Source organism: Cuculus canorus, chromosome Z (assembly GCF_017976375.1).
Source record: "Cuculus canorus isolate bCucCan1 chromosome Z, bCucCan1.pri, whole genome shotgun sequence".
Lineage (NCBI taxonomy): Eukaryota > Metazoa > Chordata > Aves > Cuculiformes > Cuculidae > Cuculus > Cuculus canorus.
In genome coordinates this window covers 2479028-2498667 of record NC_071441.1, presented here as the reverse complement: position 1 = coordinate 2498667, position 19640 = coordinate 2479028, and the positions used below count along the sequence as shown (strand labels likewise).

General features: G+C 43.4%; 2 protein-coding genes across 3 annotated transcripts in view; one reads left to right on the top strand and one right to left on the bottom strand.

The window, feature by feature from the left end:
* Positions 1-19640, top strand: part of MCC (MCC regulator of WNT signaling pathway) — a 207633-nt gene that overhangs the window by 185036 nt on the left and 2957 nt on the right. For both annotated transcript variants that reach the window (XM_054055336.1, XM_054055337.1), the window contains 3 exons: positions 5886-6092; positions 6912-7009; positions 19028-19150. In XM_054055336.1, the coding sequence (XP_053911311.1) occupies positions 5886-6092; positions 6912-7009; positions 19028-19150 (428 nt within the window). The remainder of the gene's footprint in view (positions 1-5885; positions 6093-6911; positions 7010-19027; positions 19151-19640) is intronic.
* The window catches only part of DCP2 (decapping mRNA 2), a 34406-nt gene continuing 32309 nt past the window's right edge, over positions 17544-19640 (bottom strand). Inside the window, exon 13 of the mRNA XM_054055340.1 lies at positions 17544-19037. The gene's annotated coding sequence lies outside the window, so the exon portion shown is untranslated. The remainder of the gene's footprint in view (positions 19038-19640) is intronic.

Here is a 19640-nt window from a genome sequence, read left to right as displayed (position 1 = left end):
ATTTGGAATGCTTTCCTTGACAAACCAGATGCTCTCTTTAAGAGATATGGCAGCTGAGTTGCTTGAGGGTGACCAAAATCATCATACAGCACTTCCCAAGAGACGGTTCATTACTTTACTTACAAGCTTGCAAATGTGCATCTTGAATATTTGTGAACCGAAGCAGAGCAAATTCACCTCTTTTAATATTGCCAAGGGAGGAAGAATGGTCTGCCAGAAGCTATCATCCCTAATGCTCGCCAGTGGTAGGTCACAAGTCCAGAGCTGTTCTAGGCATTGTGTGGCAGTCTGGAGCTCAGTTCAGAGCTCAAGCAAAGAGCGCAGTGTGTAATAACTTGCAGTAACAAAGGTTTTTGGACAAAACTCTAGTCCCTTAGGCCTGGTTTATAGATCCAGTTGTATAGATGTGAGCTGGAAAAACTGACTTTTATTGACCAGGTACAGAGCTTATAGGATTTTAAATCTGGTTTTTGTATAGACTCTGAGAGATGTGAACTAAACCACAGGAACATTTTAAAGACAATGTAAGCACATGTTTGCATTTAGAAATCGTCTGGGTGTGGTTCATTTTAATTTCTGCATGTTAGCAAGTCCTGGTTTAGTCAACAATGGCAGATACGCCAGATGATGGTATCATGTGGGAGAGCAAATCCTAGTAGATTCATAAGCTTCTAAAGATACAGATTTTTGTTCAGATGTGCTGCTTCTGGCTAACTAATAGCTTAGTAATGATTATTATGTTCGTAGACCTTCCATGACGCATTAATATAATTTTGCAGTAATGCATTCAATATTTGCAGTAAAAAAAAAAAGGCAGAAAAAGAGACTGCCTGCTACCACTCAGAAGATTTAAAGTTATGTCAGTTGTTTGAGTACATTGTGGCAAACAGCATTATATTCTCCATAATTAAAGCACGCAAGATGTACTGGAAAACATTTGCAGGTAATTATATGTATATTTCAGATATCGCACTTCCTTCTCCTCTTTTGTGTCCAGCTCTTTCCTGAAATTTTTTGTACGCATTCAGACCTCTATCCTTAAATTGATTGGTAAAGGCTATTCCTTATGATTAGTGCCCTTACATTCCCTGACCTGGTAGGAATACCAGCAATAATTTCATAATCATAATTTCTGGCACAGTTTTGAGTGGTGGTAATCCTTTTCTTCACTACCTTGTTTTCGAGACATGATGTCCACTCGTAAAGTTTGTCTGGACGTAGCGCGTTAGATCTTCACCGCAGGAACTGGCCATAGAAGAAATCTCTCTTCTTGGTTGGTTAGCGTGGAGTGCCAACTGAACACACACACATACGTTCTTAGACGGGTGGCTGAAGTCACCCTCAGTCCTTTCTGGTACAGAGAAAATGACAGTGTTGTTGCTATTGTAATATTTTGTTGTACTTTGCTGGAATCCACAGTTGCAGGAAATGCCTAGGTTTCTGGAAGTAATAGAGTGAAAAATGTTCGTCAAAGCTTGGAATGCATTTGTTTGTAAGTGCTCTCCTGCTACAAAATTGGAAACTCATTTTTTCTATGCGTGAAGCATTACAAAAGGCACAGCTACACTCCGCATCCGTTGGTACCAAGAGAGTGTACAACCTTATTAGCATCCATGGTTGTCATTGCCCAGGTCTACACTACACCTCACTCATGTATTCAGCCAACTATAACATAGGTGAACCTAAGGGCAGGACTCACGGATGCCGCGGCTTTCTGAGTATATTGTTTGTATCTATTACTTGGAACAGGCACCTCATACAGAACAGCATTTTCATCTGCCTTCTTCTGAGACAACTGGGGACTTTATTTTAAATTTCCTTGTGGTATTTTATTTAACTTGAAGCAGATGGAGTCATCTGTGCTGCAGAGGACTTCATCATGTGGCAGCTCTTTCTTTGTTCCCTGCCTTCCACATTCTTAGCAAGGATGATACTTCCTGCATTGCTAGTTCTTAACGTGCTGTCGTCTTCCTGAAACTCGTATCTATGTTGGAATCTCTGCTGGATCTTTTGACACCTTTCATTTATGACTCCCAGTAAAAACTGATCACCACATCAGCTATATTTCTTCTTGCATCTTTGTGTTATGTTGATAATGTTCTGAAAATGCCTTTACACTGCTAGTTCTTCATTATTGATGAAAGAGATCCATAAAAAGGTGGTATGGAGATGGCATCCTCTTTATTTTTTTCACTGATCCAGAGTGTAAGACGTAGTGGGCTACCAGTGCTCCCGTAAAATCCAATTCTTTGCTTCAAGCAATAATTAACCATGTTTCCAAATATATTCTCATCTGCAGTTTGTCATCATTCAGTAGTCTTGCTTTGAGGTCACTTGTTGTCATGCCCCAGTTAGCAAGGAGATTACTTCTGATGGGTGTAAATAATTCTTGGTTTACAGCCTTTCTGCATTTCAAAGGACTTAATCTAGATAAGAAGTCTCAGCTTTCTACACTGATTTTTTCCCTTTTTGTGTACAAGTGGTGGTAATATTGCTCCTAAGATGCTTTGAGACTACAGTTTCTTTGCAGAAAATGTTAAGAATCCCATTGTCTGCCTTTGTTACAGCATTTCATGCTCTTATATGTGTATATAGTTAAACACGGTTAATTAGTGCATGGCTTTTATCTGTTCTGATACGGTTTTTTACTTCCCTGGAGGCTGGTATGTTCCACCTTGTGTACTGCAATCCTCTTGGAGACCTTTTTCATGACTTTTGGAACTTCTTGTCACATAGGAGTCCTCACTGTTTTATTCTTCTGACATCACCGCACCCAACACAAATTTCAATTCTGAGAGTGCTGTGGCATTTCCAATTATACCGAGTCAGGAGTGTTTAATTGTCACTGAAGTTTTCACCCAAATTTTGAATTATATTATCACTGCAAGTACAAAATATTCCTCAATATTCAGTTAATTAGTCCTCAAGTGACTGCTAGATTTGGTGCTTGAAGCTTGTGAATTTGCATGTGTTTCATAGGACTTCTCTAGTGGAAGACTGACCATTTGCTGCTCTTTCCTTCAAGGTTTCAGTTTATTAATGCCTCTTGTGCTTTAGGCTTGCACTCGGAAGCAGCAGATATGTTAAACTGCAGAGTGTTTCACCAGCATCCTGTCCTTAGGAAAAAAGAGGATAGTAGATATACAAAGGTGATGTTCTCACTGACATGAAATTTAGACGCTATCTTTAGAAAAAAATATTTTCATGGAAAAGATTACTGCACGCGTAAAGACTCGTTAACACTCTGGGTTAACCTGAGCTCCTCATGTTTTCCCACATGAAGTGCTACTGTTGCCTCGCAGATTGTATATGTCCATACTGGAATCCCCAACTGTAGTTTTAATTTTTAGGTTCAACTTTTCCATTCCTTCCTGTTCCTTCCCTGGGAGCCTCTGTAAGGCACCGGCTGACGCTTCTTCCACTTTTCCTGGGCTTTGTCTTTGCTTCTTTACTTCAGTTGTGTTGACTTGACATGAGAAGACTGAGGCGTAGAGAGTGCTTTTGGAGCCCGTGGTACGTCTTCTAGGACAGGGTACAAACTTGTGAATTTGTTTAGGAGGATCTAAACTTACTCTCTTCATAAGCAAAACAGTTAACCATTGATCCTCAAGTTTATTTTGAGCTAGAATATGTACTACAAGCAAACATCCAGGCTTTAGGTTAAAACTTCTAAGTGGTGGGAAAAATCAGTTCCACAGACTCATTGTTGCAGTAGTTAAATTCACTTTTTTTTCTTTTAAGGAATAAATGTCCCTTGTTTCCCAGCTGAATTTGCCTCACTTCAGCCTCCAGCCTGGAAAGCTCTTGTCATGACCCTCCCACACAGATAGCCCTCTGTCAAGAATATCTTCTATTCGCATTAAGTGCCAAAAGACTTTCCTCAAGTTACTTCTCAGCCTTCGCTAAGCAGGCTAAGTAGATTAATGGCTTTAGAAATAAAGGTTTAAACAGCTAAATGCATACACTTAAGTATACCAGACGATCCGGTTCAACTCCTATAACTAAATTTCTCCATGATTATTTATCAGTGTTATTTAAATTTTTACTGTTGACAAAGGAAATGAATGGTGAGTTTGCCTAACAACTATATTTCAGTAAACCACATTGAATGAAGCTGATTGTGCTTCTAACCTTCAGTTCACGAACGCGTAGATGAATAAATGAATGATTTTGAAGCTCATGCAAACCTTTCCAAGCCTGAGGGGTTTTAGGATATGGATTTTATTTTTGCCTGGTTAGTGATTCTGAATAAGCCAATGATTACCCGTGATTACAGTGTGCTGGTTGTAGCTGTGCTACACCTGCGTGCGCTGCTTATGCTTAATCCAAACAGCAAATTTGATAGAAACTTAGATTCTCTTCTATAGAAAAAAATTAGTCTAAATGTGCACCGAGATTTGTGTTTCCATAATCTTTGTTAATAGTGAGTATAATACAAAAAGCATTATTTTTTAAGAAGCTAAGATACTTCTGATTTCTGTGATTAGAATATGACTTCTATTTAAAGTAATAATAGAAAAAGAATTATTTGTTCCAAGGCTGGCCATGCAACAAGAAATTTCTGTCTTCTAGAGATGTCTACGCAGTGATCAAGTCTAGAACTGAACTGTAACACAGAAAGTGGCTGCATGAACCCGTTATTCACCCATGAGGTGACCTGGGGCACAATAAGCTCAACAGAAAGAATATGATTCTGGGTTTAGGGTTTTTTTGTTTTGGTGGTCTTCTATTGGTTTTATGGGGTTTTTTTTAAACACAAAATGTAAATTAGATTTTAGAACGATCTCATTAAAGGCTTTGTGGCTGCTGGGTTTGCCTGGGATTAGAAAATAACAAGACATTTCATGGAAGAAACTTCTTTGAAATGTTGTTACATAGAAGAAGCCTTCCGATTCAGGATATCTGTCAGCTGCTTTTCACAGGAGGCTGAGAAATAGTGCGGAAAGAAAGGTCACCACACTCATACCTTGTTCTTACACTTCTCCCCAGCCACTGGCAGAGCAGGTGTTAAAGCAGAGGTCTGTTCCCAAGTAATAATTCCCAAACAGTGTTGTGCTGCAATACTTCACAGCCCTGTCATAAATAGAGAGTGGCAGAAGAAGTGCACAGAAGAATTAGCTCTCAGAATTGAGCTTCTTTCTGTGAAGTACTGGTGTCCATCTCTGTTGGATCATATTTATGGAATAATATAAGCGGGTGCATTTTTGTCATCCTCTGGTTGTATATAGTTGGGATTCTGGCTATCTAATGGGTGGAAGTTAAAAATGGGCATCCGGTAGTTCCATGCCTGGCTTCCCTTCTTGGCTAACTAATTCTATCACAGAGTCTGCTATTATGAGGCAGGAATATGTGGCCTATGTGTGCTGACCTAGTGCCTCAAACCTATTCCACTGTAATGAGATAAACCAGCTCTAATTCTTATGGAAACTAGAACCTGGCATTTAGGGAGCTGTGTGACAAGAAAGTCAGATTCTCCTGGTTTTAGGGCAGTAGCTGCTAAAGGGCAATATAGAACCAAAGAAATTTCAGCAGCTGTGGCATCCTTCTCGGATCCCCAATATGCCAATTCAGTACCACATTGGCCACTCCGTTGCCTCTGATCCTATTTCTGAGACTGATCAAGGGGTGGCACAGCTTCTCATACTCCTCGATGATCCAATGGGTCCTTTCCAACCTTGTGATTCTGTGATTCTGTGATTCTGATTAAGATATGCTGGTCTTTTGACAAATACACTGTGATTATAAAAAGTGTTCTGGATGCTGATACTCTTCTCCATGGAAAGAAAACTGGAGTAATAGAAGTAGATAAAACTTTTTATATAACCTCATCTTGTTTTAGGTATGTAGTCCCATGAAGCATCATGCTCGTAATGTTTCTTTAACAGGAGGAGATGGCAGAGCTCAAGGCACAGCTTTACCTGCTAGAGAAGGAGAAGAAGGCATTGGAATTGAAACTGAGCACTCGAGAGGCCCAGGAGCAGGCCTACCTTGTCCATATTGAGCACTTGAAGTCTGAAGTGGAAGAGCAAAAAGAGCAGAGAATGAGGTCTCTCAGCTCAACCAGCAGTGGAAGCAAAGACAAACTGGGCAAGGTCAGGAGTCGAGCAACTTTCCAAAATCGGCATAAACACAATTTATTGTACCATTTCCCTCTCCACAGCAGTCTCTAGCACGTTACATAGTTCTCCTCTGTTGTCTATATGTACATCTTTTCTCTCTTCTCCAGTTTTTAGGTGGTTCTTTCCATACTGTGTCTTATGAGGACTTTGCAGAATTACTCTTAAGCCTGGGCTAAAATAAGGTTGTCATTTTGGAGAGGAATACAATAAAGTCATTGTCAACCGATGTATGTGTCTTAAACACGTGTCTTGCTTTGTTGCCACTCACTGGAATCAATGGAAGAGAGTCTGAGCAAAACGCTGTCCTCTCCCTACTCCAAATGCAAAATATTATAAAATAGAACTATGAAAAAAAACCACTGTAATGGCAATCTCTTTTTCCAAGTGAGGCATGTTGTAATTATTCGAGAATGAAGGTTTTCACCTTTTAGTATAATGCAAAATAAACAGATTTCTGCATTTACATTAATAACTTGCAGAAAGAAGTACTGATACCTAGAAAACTTTTAATCTTCTTATTTTAGTGCTCTGTCCCCAGAAAACATCAGTAATGTATTTGAAAAAAAAATCCAGGGCTAGCCCATACCTGTGTTTTTCTTCTTTGTTTCATGCAAAGCTTCTTTAAATTGTTTGATCCGGTGCTTCTTTGTTTCAAGTCTGTTGTCAAAAGTGATATAAGACACCAGCAGTTATGCACACTATTTAAAGTAGCTGTGAACTAAGGGGTTTTCAGAGTTTTCCCGTTAAGACAGTAAGTAACTTCAAATTGGATGGCTTTTCCTCTCTTCTCAGGAATGCAGTGATGGTACCGCAACACCCTTAACGCTGAGTGAGCTGAGACCATACAGTGAGAGCGAACTGACTGCTGAACTGACAAATGCACTCAGACGGTAAGCAGCTTCTTTCACCAAAAAGATTACTTGTTCCATAGGTCCATGGCCAGGTTTAGTTCTAAACCTTTGCTCTTACCCTCAAGCAGTTTTAAGAGTGATCACAGATATTTCCAACAAGACGGAAAAAGGATCAGAGTTCTAACCTTCTGCCCTCTTTTGCTGTTGTTCCTCAGCTGATGAAAGTCCTCGCATGGTGCTCAGCGCCATTCTCCTTGAGGTTCTCTAGGACTCAAATTGACTGCATCCCTAAGAAACCCTCAATGTCAGGAATGTCCACATTCAATCAAGAATATGACACACAAAACAGTGACATCACTGGCATGAGGGCGTGCAGAAAACCTTTAGTGAAGACAGGATTTGAAGTGTGATCTTTGATTAAGAAGGTTGTTTGCAGATGAGGACTTGGATAGGAGTTACAGGAGTGGGAATTGCAGTGGTTTTCATGACTCAGAAGTTGCTTTTGTTTCCTGAGTATGTAAGTAGAGCCACAGTTCAATTAGGAATGACATTGTGTGAAGTATTAGCTTTCCAACGAGAGAGAAAATTGATATCTTGACAAACTGCTTTTATCAACAGCCAGGTTTTAAGCCAAAGCTTTCAGTGCAGTTATACATTAACTAGATTCTTGTTTGTGCAGCCGTTTTTGCTGCAGCAGCTATGTGGTAAACCTCATGAGAAGGATTTTCACTGTTTCAGTAGTTGTTTCAGTACTTGTTCCACCTTATTCTGAGATATGTCTATCTAGTATCTGATCTGGTTATTCTGTTTAGAACCTCTGAAAAGTGCTACCAAGAATTTTGGCTGGAAAAAAATAATGTATTCTGCTTTTCTGGTGCTTGCACCCTCGGTAATGGTGGAATGTCCTCTCAAGCAGCTGTGGTGTTTCATTCCTGAAGTGCTTTTTCATAGCTGCAACTCGTAGTGTGCCTAGGGACACTTAAGCCTGAAAGGCATTATGTAAAAATGTAAGATCATTACCACTGCAGAATCAATACATCTCATACCATTTGCTTAATAGTCTGGCAGTTGCTGAGCATTTAGTTTGCTTGATGCAGGAAACAAAATTCTGTGGTTAAAATAATCAAAACTGTCATTTATGTGTGGGTGGATAAAACCCATCAACAAAGTCATGTGCATAAACATTGCATGGAGCCATTGGCCTCCCCTGTGCCCCTCACACTCCACCGCTGGTGTGAGCAGCTCCACTGGCATTTTCTGTCTTCACTCAAGCTGCAGCTTTTCCCTGTTCTTGTTATTTTCTCCTGGATTTCGAGTAGATGCCAGTGACCTTAGTTCATGGAGGCTTGAGTCTAGTCATGAAATGTAGTTTGCTGACAACACAGAGAGAAAAACTGTGCTTTATCTATTAGTCCTTAAGTTGATTAGCATGGATTTCCAGCCAGGGGCCCCGCAAGTACAGTTTGTCAGGCAGAAATGGGGAAGGAAAATAATCGGATTAAACTGTACATAAATTTTGGAGTGAAGACTCTCGGTGTAATAGAAATATGACTGTACTAAATGTGATTGCTACTGCCAGTGGGGCTCAAGCACCGTTCCCACAAGCTGTGTGGACAGGGTATTTTTCTCCCTAATCAGTGTGCCAACCAAATCAGGGGGAGTGCTTAGTCTCCTTATTCTGAAGTCTACTCTCTGAAAGTCAGTAGAAGGTCTGTCTTAGCACATAGAGAAAGCTTACTGCAACCTGTCTAGCCACAGCTATGCTTCAAAGTACTAACAGTCCCTAACTGCAGCCCTGGATAAACAGAGCCTCATATATCACAACAAAATGTGTTCCATCATGGATCCACAAGATTTTTAAAGATAATCAAGGTGCATTTTCTTCCCTGCAAGCGTTTCAACAGTGCAGAATGGTCTGAAATTACTGTGATATCTTCAGGGACCATCCGGATTTAATTTCTTGCACTTCGCCCGTGCCAATCACTCTGTGCTTTTCCTGCTTGTGTGGGAAAATAAATGCTGGCACTGTGTGTGAACCAGGAGAGATCCCGATGGCTCCCCCCCAGCGCCTTCCTGACCCACCAAAGAAGCAGCATCGGAATACAAAATGGAAAACATTTTGCCAGTAACTGTGTTTGCTGGGAGGGAGATGTGAACATCACACACTGAATCTGTGGTCTAGAGACAATAGTTAAACGCCAGTGTTCAGGAGTATTTCAGTGCCGGTTGCAATTAGCGCGCAGATCCAGCAGTTGGACCCTCCCGTTGTTACTCCAGGCAGCAGACACTGCTGCAGAGGACAGCAGCTGCAAAGATAGGGGCAAAAACCAATTTGCTTTTGAGTCTTTCAGTTTGTCAGAGAACGAGATACCAATCAGCTACCCTGCTTGCTTGCCCCCTCCCCATCCTGTCTTCATAGAGACAAAAGCCCTGGCATTTCCCTCTCTGCTGCTTTCCCATTCTGTCCGTATGTCGCTGCAGAACTGTCAGTTTTTTCTCGGTTAATTGAAATAGAGTGAAACTCAAATAAAACAACAGGACACAGCTACGGTTTGGATTTTGGTGTGGTTTGGAAGCATTTATTAGTTTGTAGTCTGCAAATGGCTCTGCAACAAAACAGTCTCCTCCACAGAGGTAGCCTATCTTCTCTCTGCAGATGTGGATTTTCTCATAAATCTGGAATCCAGCAGAGTGTTGTGAAGCTCCCCGAGTTGTCACTGGTAGTGCCCATCAGCAGAAATTCAAGGCAGGAGTGATTCTTCATTTATTGTTTCATACCATATTTGTTCTTGTAGGAGTCAGGATTTCCTGTAGCAGTGTTCAGTATTGAAAACCATCTATGGGCTTTCCACAGAAATCACTTTTCTTTTCCATGACCACTATGCTAACCAGTAGAAATGGAAATTATCTGCAAGTTTCATATTGTAAAAGTTATATCTAGGTTACCCAGTTTCTGGTGTTGCAGGTTAAGGTCACTAATTTAGAGATACATCTTGTTTCAGCCAAGCAGAAATACTTTCTGCCAGAGTCTTCAGCAATTTTATTTTCCCCCTCTCTCCTTTCTTGATGGAATGTTTCCATGGACATGAAGCCTCTTGAGTGTTTTCTTGGGTTTTACACATCCATAAGTGAGCTTGTTGGCAGGAAATACTTTATTCTTGGGAGGGCAAAAATGTATTCTTGCAGCCTCATGGCCTGGCACTGACACCTCGGTGATTGTGCCAGAGGCCAGTTTTATGGGAGAGGATCTGGTTGAATACCCCAAAATCAGCCACATTACACTGTCTGCGAGGAAGACCTTGAAATGATATTTTCCTTTCTGGTGTGTTCTTTGCTGCTGCCGCAGGGGAAGGGAGCGCTGTAGGTTACTTGTATGAGTTCATCACTTATTAGGCACCTACCAGATTATAAATGCTCTGGAGATGGCAGGAAGGAGGCAGTAAGAAGAATTCCAGCGATTCCAGAATTTAGCAACGAAGCTGGTGAGGGGCTGGAGAACAAGTCTTATGAGGAGCGGCTGAGAGAGCTGGGGTTGTTTAGCCTGGAGAAGAGGAGGCTGAGGGGAGACCTTATTGCTCTCTACAACTGCCTGAAAGGAGGTTGTGGAGAGGAGGGAGCTGGGCTCTTCTCCCAAGTGACAGGGGACAGGACAAGGGGGAATGGCCTGAAGCTCCGTCAGGGGAGGTTCAGGTTGGATATCAGAAAAAAATTCTTCACAGTAAGAGTCATTGGGTACTGGAACAGCTGCCCAGGGAGGGGGTCGAGTCGCCTTCCCTGGAGGTGTTTAAGGAACGGGTAGATGAAGCGCTTAGGGACATGGTTTAGGGAGTGTTAGGAATGGTTGGACTCGATGATCCAATGGGTCCTTTCCAACCTTGTGATTCTGTGATTCTGTGATAGCAGTGATAATACAACTAATCATCTGATAAGTTCTTTCATTCTGTGCAAAACAACCAAGCTGGCAAGACTGAAACTTATCCCTCCCCCAAGCCTTATTAGAAATACTTTGATTGTTGAGGTCCTGCTGCAGTCTCTGTTTGTACTTCCAGTTGCTGATAGCTTTCCTGTCTGGATAAGGTTGTATTTTGTGTATTTAGAGGATCTTATTTAATCTTACTGATTGTAAAATCATTGAAATATTTGGGCAGGAAGAATCTGGCAATGCTAGGTAAGGGCCATGGCAGACAAAACACTTAGTACGCAGACTGTTCAGACCTCAGCTGGGTTATCACTTGTCACAAAATTATGATCCCTGACGGCTGTGCGATCAGAAGGCATAAATTGTGTCCGTCTAGACGCGATTCGGTATCTCCCTCACTAAAGCGTGACTTTCCATCTAACAACATAACAAAGCAGCTATGTATTATTTACCACGTCTGATGACTTTGGGGCTGAGAGATAAGCTAGTAAGTTGTGCTTCTAATTGGGAGTTTGCCATGGAGAGGGAGAAGAGTGGTAATCAGTAGTACTGGCAAACGGTTCTTTTTCTCTTAAGAGAAAGTGCGGTTTACACATGACTATGGTCCTGCCTCTCTGGAAGTGGAAACTGCAGGGATTTTTAGTAGGACATGGAAGAGTCATCCTATTGCGATAACTTCCATGTGTCTATTGAGACACGGTCGTGTTCTTTACTGTCTTAAAGTCCCTGTGCCTGCCTGAAGACCACAACCCTATGTCGAGCCAAACTTCTTGTTTTGAGAGAGCAACAATTTCCAAAGAAAGAGGTGCAAAGGCATAGCAGTGGCTGTTCCCTGACACAACGTCAGTAAGAGATCAACCAGGCTACCTTCCTTTATATTAAGCCTCCACAAACTTCATATGACAACATCTTAGCTTGGCACATTTTGAAGAGCCACCCTTATTTTCGCAACAGCAGGATCCAGGAGTAGGTAGAAGTGTCTTGGAAATTCAGGCGTATCTTGACCATTAGTAAAGCAAAGTATTGGGATTGAGAAGAGGAATGACTAAAACACATCCTATTGTAATGACTCAGATTTAAAATGGCTCTTAGGAATTGGATCAGTAGAATCATCTTTCTGTTTGCATAAAGCACAGGATAAACATACAGTGGACAAAAGTGGCAGAGGGGAGGTGGGGGTTGATATTCAGGAGATACGGATGTGTTTTTCCCCTGCATCATCGCCTGCATTTTGTCAGTTACATTTGCTTCTTTCTCTTCTCCCATTATCATGCCCACTAAGTGGGGAGATGTGCAACTTTGAGACACTGGAAAAGCCAGAGACTGGTGTGGATTGCAGTCACTGCAAATTTCAGGGATCTCCTGTCTTTTTTTTTTTTGTGTGTGACTGTGCAGTCTCCTTCTGTGGTTTCCTTTGGCTGCCGGAGGGTTCACGAGGCATGGCCTGTCTCTGGAAATTCCCCTGAAGAGCCCCGCTGAGAGCAGCCTACTTGAAAGAGGAGAAGTGGCTCATGGTGATATAAGGCACGGATTCCTCAGAAATGCCTCGGGTAGTTTTTTTTTTCTACACGCATCACAGATAACCGTCATTTTTCTCTATTTTTGACATGGAATAAGTAGTCCTCCTTACCGCTGCCTGGTTATCTGAAAAGCTGAGCTGCTGTGTAGTTGGGTACGAGCATCACAGGGAGCTCCAAATAGCTTCAGGTCTGGATTTCTTCCAGGCTGGGCTGGCAGAGCCTGGTGGGAGGTTTAAGCAGCGAGTGTGGCAGGCGTGCTGCTGCCTCCCTCCAGCCCTGTTCACTCGCTTTGCTGCCAGTCTGTTGTTTCCAGGACCACACCTGGCCTGTCTCCCTGCTGCGGTGGGGTAACACGTGCCTGTGATACCCTCTGGTTTTTGAGATACGCTTTAAGCCTGTGATAATCTGCAAAAAAATTTAAAAAAAAAAGTGTTTTACACTGGCAAAGTGTTTTTTAAAGCCCTCTCCACCTTCTCTGTGATCAGAAAATGCTACCCGTGCACGGGCAGCAGGCAGCAAGGGTGTTCTCACGCCCACTGATGCGCCAGGGGGTGAGACAGGAAAATGTGGCATTTGAAGAGGATGATTTTAAGACTCAGTTGGCATTATTTTGTTGCCTTTTTAAAAAGTACTTTTAAATATCAGTTGTTTTCCCTTTCAGGCCAGCCCAGACCAGTGAGGCAGGCACGTATGCGAATTGGCTTGGGGATTCCACATACAGGTCTGATGTAAGACTTAGTTTAAACTGCTGATGAAAAGGGAACTTTGCTGCATTCCTTGTAAATGTCCAGCTGTTATCTCCTGGGAGAAGTTGAACAGCTAGAAAAAACAATCACGTCGCCCTGTTCAGCTGGAGCCGCAAAAGACAGAGAGGGGAGCAAGGGAACACGCCAGGCGTAAGACAACAGAAGGATATTTGGAAAGGGACTAGGAGCCAAGGGTGTGTCGCTCCCCTTCAAAGCAGGACCATGCAGGAAGCTAGGGGCCATGCAGGAGGTGCTTCTCCCTCCCAAACCCCGTGTGCCGGGGGCTGGACAGCCTGCACGGGTACCTACACCCTGAAAACTTTGGGCTTCACTCCCTCCGGGCTGTTTGCCCGTCTGCTGCGTCAGGGCTTTGTGTGTGCAAAGCTCAGATAGATACTGAGATCAGGTAGATGCTGAGCTGAAGCTGATGGTGCCACTCCATCTGGGGAGCAGAATTCGAGCAGGACAGCATTACCTGTAGGAGGTCGTGCTCCCCAGTGGGTAAAAGGATGTTTCTAGGGATGGCAAGATGTAGGATAATCAGGCTTTGATGTAGGATAATCAGGACCCTCGACACTTTATCCTGCTGTGGGAACTTTCCAACCTCGTGATTTGGAGAGCGCTGATTACTCCTCTTTTGCTCCAGATTTGGCAAGAGCTGTGGGTGCTGTCGACGCCAGGGCAGAGGAGCGATAGCTTGTGCTTTCACATGAGGGGGAGTTGCCTGGGTACACTCCAAGCCAGGGACAGAAAAATCAACTTTCTGCATGCCAGGGGAGAGCAGCTTCCTGTTTGCAGTACTGAGGAACTCTCAGAGGAATGAGCAAAGGCAGGAAAATCCGCATGGGAAGATTTCTGCCACATAGAATCTGAACATGTCTCAAAAAGCCCTGATAGGAGGGAAAATACAAGATGTGTAAGATCTTGCTTACATTATTCTGGGCCAAACACAGTGTCATTGTGTGGAGGACAAATTGACAGAAACTGCAGAAATGTGCCTGATGTTCCATAGTTTCCTTTACAGCTCTGGCAGAATTCCTCGCTCTCTGCAGCGGTAGCTTTGAAACCTGAGGAAACATTACGCCCTGTCTGCTTACCTTCCTATTCAAATCACCCTGTAAGTCTGAAACAAAAAGCCCTGGAACACCACTTTGTGACTGTCCACTGAGTCTTTTGATCATGAAAATACAAATCTTTGTTACCAGCATGTGAGGCTTTTCACTGAAAACAGTGGCTTAGCAGACGATGGAGTGGGCTGCGGTCCTCTGGATGTGCTTGCTCTCACCTTTTCCTTGCCAAGGGCACAGTCAGGGATCTCCCCAGCTGGCCACTCAATGCCCCACCGCACAGAGCCCTTGCAGAGCGCTCAGGTAGTGGTGCTGGAAGCGTGTCATGCCCTCAGATCATGAGCTTCTTCCCTCTTCTGAGAACACGTGCTCGTTTTTTCTGTGCACACAAGGTGCTATGGTTGTGTTTTCTGCAGCTCCGGTGGCAGCAGCCGGTTGGAAGAGGAACTGTTGGGAGCAAAAGCTGCGCCGTCGCTAAGTCTGTGAAAGACAACAAAAAGTCTTTCTACAAATACATTAACAGGGAAAGGAGGACGAGGGAGAATATTCAGTCCCTATTGGATGCAGAAGGAATAACAGTGACAGGGGATAAGGACAAGGCTGAGGTACTTAATGCCTTCTTCGCCTCAGTCTTTAATAGCAAAGAAAGTTCTTCCTTCTGTTTACAAATCCAAGAGTTAGAGGGGCAGATTGAGGCTCCCATGATCCAAGAGGAGGCGGTTAGAGACTTGCTTGCCCAGCTAGACGCCCACAAGTCTATGGGGCCGGATGGGATCCACCCAAGAGTATTGAAGGAGCCGGCGGATGGAGCTGGGCTCTTCTCCCAAGTGACAGAGGACAGGACAAGGGGGAATGGCCTGAAGCTCCGCCAGGGGAGGTTCAGGTTGGATATCAGAAAAAAATTCTTCACAGAAAGGGTCATTGGGCCCTGGCAGAGGCTGCCCAGGGAGGGGGTCGAGTCACCTTCCCTGGAGGTGTTTAAGGAACGGGTGGATGAAGTGCTGAGGGACATGGTTTAGGGAGTGTTAGGAATGGTTGGACTCGATGATCCAATGGGTCCTTTCCAACCTGGTGATTCTGTGATTCTGTGTGAATCCTGCAGTCCAATTGACTTGTAACTTGGGGCCAACAGAAATTGCGTTCCCATAAAAAAACCTTGCTTCTACTTCCTTCTTTCCATCAAAAAATACACATAAATGCTTTCTCAGGGTCCATACTGGCCCTTGTTACAGCCCTGGAGCATTATAGCAGTGTGAGTTTGACACATAAGCTTCCGTTTGCTCTCCAGTCTCTGGAAGAGTGTCTGGCGGACACGGGCCATGCCACGGCCACAGGGCAATCCCTGTCTGGAGGATGCTCCTACAGCAGTTGCATTAAGATGCAGTTTCATCTCTACTTCATAGCTCTGACACATTCTCATCCTGCAAAAATGCTACGTATGACTAGAACTATTGTTTTAAAATATTCTGTTTTATTAAGCCTGTAGTGGCTGATTCTTCATATCCTACTGATTTATAATAGTAATCAGGACAGTGAAGTGGTGCTAGAAATCCCATGAAGACAGCTACTCCTGTAATACATTAAAGGAATACAAATAGCACTGCAGGATTCATTATCACTCCCATTCGCTGCCCAACTCAGCAATCAGTTTTGGAGAGACACAAATAAGGACATTTCTTTCTGTCTAAACTGAGGTAATCAGTGATAGAAATGGAGAGAAGTGGGAGAACTTAGCGTGATCAGGCATGGGATTTCTACAAAGGCGTGAAGGGGGAATGGCTTCAGGTTGGGAGGGGGCAGATTTAGACTGGACATCAGGAAGAAATTCTTCATCATGAGGGTGGGGAGGCCCTGTCCCAGGTTTCCCAGGGAAGCTGTGGCTGCCCCATCCCTGGAGGTGTTCCAGGCCAGGTTGGATGGGCCTTGGGCAGCCCCTGATCCAGTGGGATGTTCCTCCCCATGGCAGGGGGGTTGGAACTGGATGATCATTAAGGTCCCTTCCAACCCAAACCATTCTGTGGCTCTATGATTTGCTGGTCAGCCAGTGGGGTGCAGCTCTGAAGTCTCTCATTTGCTAATAAAATTGAAGATGCGGCACTGCAAGAGAAAACCTTCTGTGTCTTTCATCCGATGTATATATGCATCTCCATTTCCCAGGCAAAACCAAGGTGTTTACTGTGCCTTCAGTGCTGTTGCTGAGTCCATTTACGCAGGTGTTACCTTGTTCTGTGAAACGGCTCTTGGAGTAAAGACATTTGGATAGGCTTGTTTTAAATTGACAACAGCAGCTGTAAGAGTAGATCCGTATGCGATGCTTTTGTAAATTTTAGGGACAGCACATTCAATCAAACTGCCCACTGCTATCCCCGAGTTTAAAGCGGGAGCAGGCACTAGTTAGTGCTGTTTTCATTGACGTAAAGACATTGAGAAAAGCCAGAAGAACTGTCTAGATCTTTTCAGCTCAGGGAATATATGTATTTTATATCTCAATTTGAGGCATTTATAGATTTGAAGGATTATCTGTTACCTATTTAGCTGGATAGCTCATAACTAGTACCTGGGAGTTGTTTAGCTAGGCTGTGGAGGCAGGGTGCTTACTTCTCTGCTGGCTCTGTATCGTTGGCAAGCAGCAAAAGGATGTTACTGGCCCAGTGTAAAGAAACACCGCTTCATGTTCCAGTTGAGTTTGGACTCATTATGACTGGTTGAAAGGAAGGTGGGTGAAAAAAAACATACAAAAGATGATGTAATAGTTTTATCAGGTATCATTCACCATAGCAGCCAAACTTTACCATGCGTGACAAGTTCCTCCAAGTCTTTCCACTGTGCTCCTTTCCCGTGCAGCTGTTGTGGCAGCAGGTGTGTTCAGGACTTCAGCTGCAGGAAACGGTGGCTCACAGGGTTCTTCACCGCGGGACCGCCTGCGCTGTTTTCACAGCTGTACCTTGAAATCAACCTCACGATTTTCAGTTTTCTTTTCTCCCCATCCAAACACGGCAAATGTTTATTCCGTTGGACTTTGTGCTGGGTCATAGCACAGTGCGCAGCTGCTGAGCCTTCCCCGGAGTCCCCGCCTGTGGCGTCCTTTGGAGCAGACAAGCACCGGATCGGCTCTGTTCTGTCCTCGTATGTCTCACATCAGTAGTTCCACACACGTTAGATAGCAGGTCTAGCCTCTGCCAGGTCTGATCTTTTCTTATTTGTCTTCTATTCCAAGGAAAAACTGGATTTTTTGTTGTTGTTGTTGCTATTTTCTTTGCAGGATACAAATTTTGACCGTAGCCTGTGCTGAGCTTTTATGGCAGCTAAAATAGGATAAAAAGAAGGATATAAAGAAGAAATAGGATATAAAGAAGAAAATTTACATTTGGGGTGGGAGCTTTTTTTTACATTTACATCTGGGAGCTTTTAACCACTAGGGAAAAAGATTGAGTAGTCTGAAAACTGAGTTACTTCAATGAAAGAACACATAAAGAATACTGATGATTCTTCATCAACAAGGCCTCTTTAGTCCTTTTTAGTTTTGCCAGTAAACCAGCGTCTGCAGCGCGTTGGTATGAACTGCTAACTTGGAATATTTCCCCGGCTGGCTGTGTGAAAGCCCTTCTGTGCCGGATTTGGGCAGGGTGATACGTGCCACATGTGCTGTCCCTCTCTCTCCTTATGAGCTGCTGCCCTTGCCAGGCAAGCCTTGGAACTGCAGGATGCTCAGCTGGGATTCGAGGACCACCCCTGTGGTCTGTGCAAAACCAGAGGAGATTTAGGGTACTCATTCCCCTGGGGGTCAGTGGGCTTATGTGGGAGACACTGGTGGTGTTGGGATGAAATCCACCCACTCAGCAGCACTGCAACAAAAACAAGAGGGAAAAACAATTCATTGCAAAGCAGCTCTTGGTAGCAAAGCATGGGTAAGTGTCACCATGAATGCGAAGTTCCCAAGCGTAAGGTTTGACCTTGCACAACCTTTGTCCAGGTTTTGCCCAGCTCCATGTAATTCTTACTCTGGTTCTTTTTTTTTTCCCCAAATCTGGGCTGCCTGTACCATGAGGACGGTCCGCAGAGAAGGGCTTCTGGGTCTCCACATCATCACTTTTGCACAAGAGGTGGGACAGTCCCATGTCCCTATAGCAGAGGGCTGTGGGCAGCCACCGGCTCTGCCGCAAGGACCTCCCTTGGCAGAAGCAGCTGCCTCGTGCTCCTCTGAGCTGATAAATGCTTTATAAAGCCATCTCAAAGCCCAAGGTGTAATGCTCACTCCTCCCCAGGACTGCCTTGTTCACCTTTTCTTTCCTCCTGGAGATATTTCTAATGTAAAAGTATTATAAGGTACCTTAATCCCATTTGGGATTGCTTCATGAGATTAGTTTTTGGTTGATAACTGGTAACTTAAGTATTTTCAGTACTGGCAACGATATCAGCATTTTAAGCCTCACTACTATGGCTTATTTGGAAGAAAAAAAGTGTACCTCAGAAGCCAATGCCCACCCTCTCTCTTCAATACTTTTTGTGGTTGCTCTTTTCTTAGTGGTACATAAAAAAACCATGATCCACCAGAGAAGTTTGTTTTTTCTTTTGTCTGCCACACCTCTGATCATACATTCTAAAATGGTGAATGTTATAAAATTCAGTCTTTGGAAATATAAGCAATACCTCTTGTTTTAGCCAAGTAGTATTAAGGAAAGCATTTTCAGCCCGTCAACCCAGCACAGGTAGAAACTCGACCACCTTTCATGCGATTGCAAGCTGAAATGGTATTTCTGTTTTTAACGGTAGTTAAAAACCTCCTTTCTTTTCTTCTGATCCAGAGAGAAGAAACTGAAAGCCAGAGTGCAAGAGTTAGTGAGTGCTTTGGAGAGACTCACGAAGAGCAGTGAAATCAGACATCAACAATCTGCAGAATTCGTTAATGACCTAAAAAGGGCGAACAGGTATAGGATCTCCCGGCATTGGTTATTTTGCAGTGTTCTGGTAAACACTGTGGTCCTACCCGTGCCTTAATGAGCACTTTCTGGATCCTTCTGTTGACGTTGGTTGACTCTTTAAGGTTATAATTAGAGATAGAGGAGGTATAAACCTCCCATGCAGGACACTGAAAACTACATAGGTGTTAAGAGTGGAGGGGAAATAGGTTAATCTTAACTGAGTTACTAGTAAATACATTATTATTATAACAAACCCCTCTATTCAGTCAGATTTATGGATCTGCTGATTTGTTTAAAATGGTTCCCTTTTTCTTTGGCTTCAGCCTCTTTATTAATAAACTGGCTTTGAAGTTTTATTGCTCACTCAGTAGGTTTTACTGGCGCTGTGTTTGGATGGACTGAGAACATGATAGACGGTGGCTGCCCTTCCTGCAAGGAGCCTATCATTCACAATGTAATTTTCATTAATAAATTATACTTGTGGTGAGGATCAGTA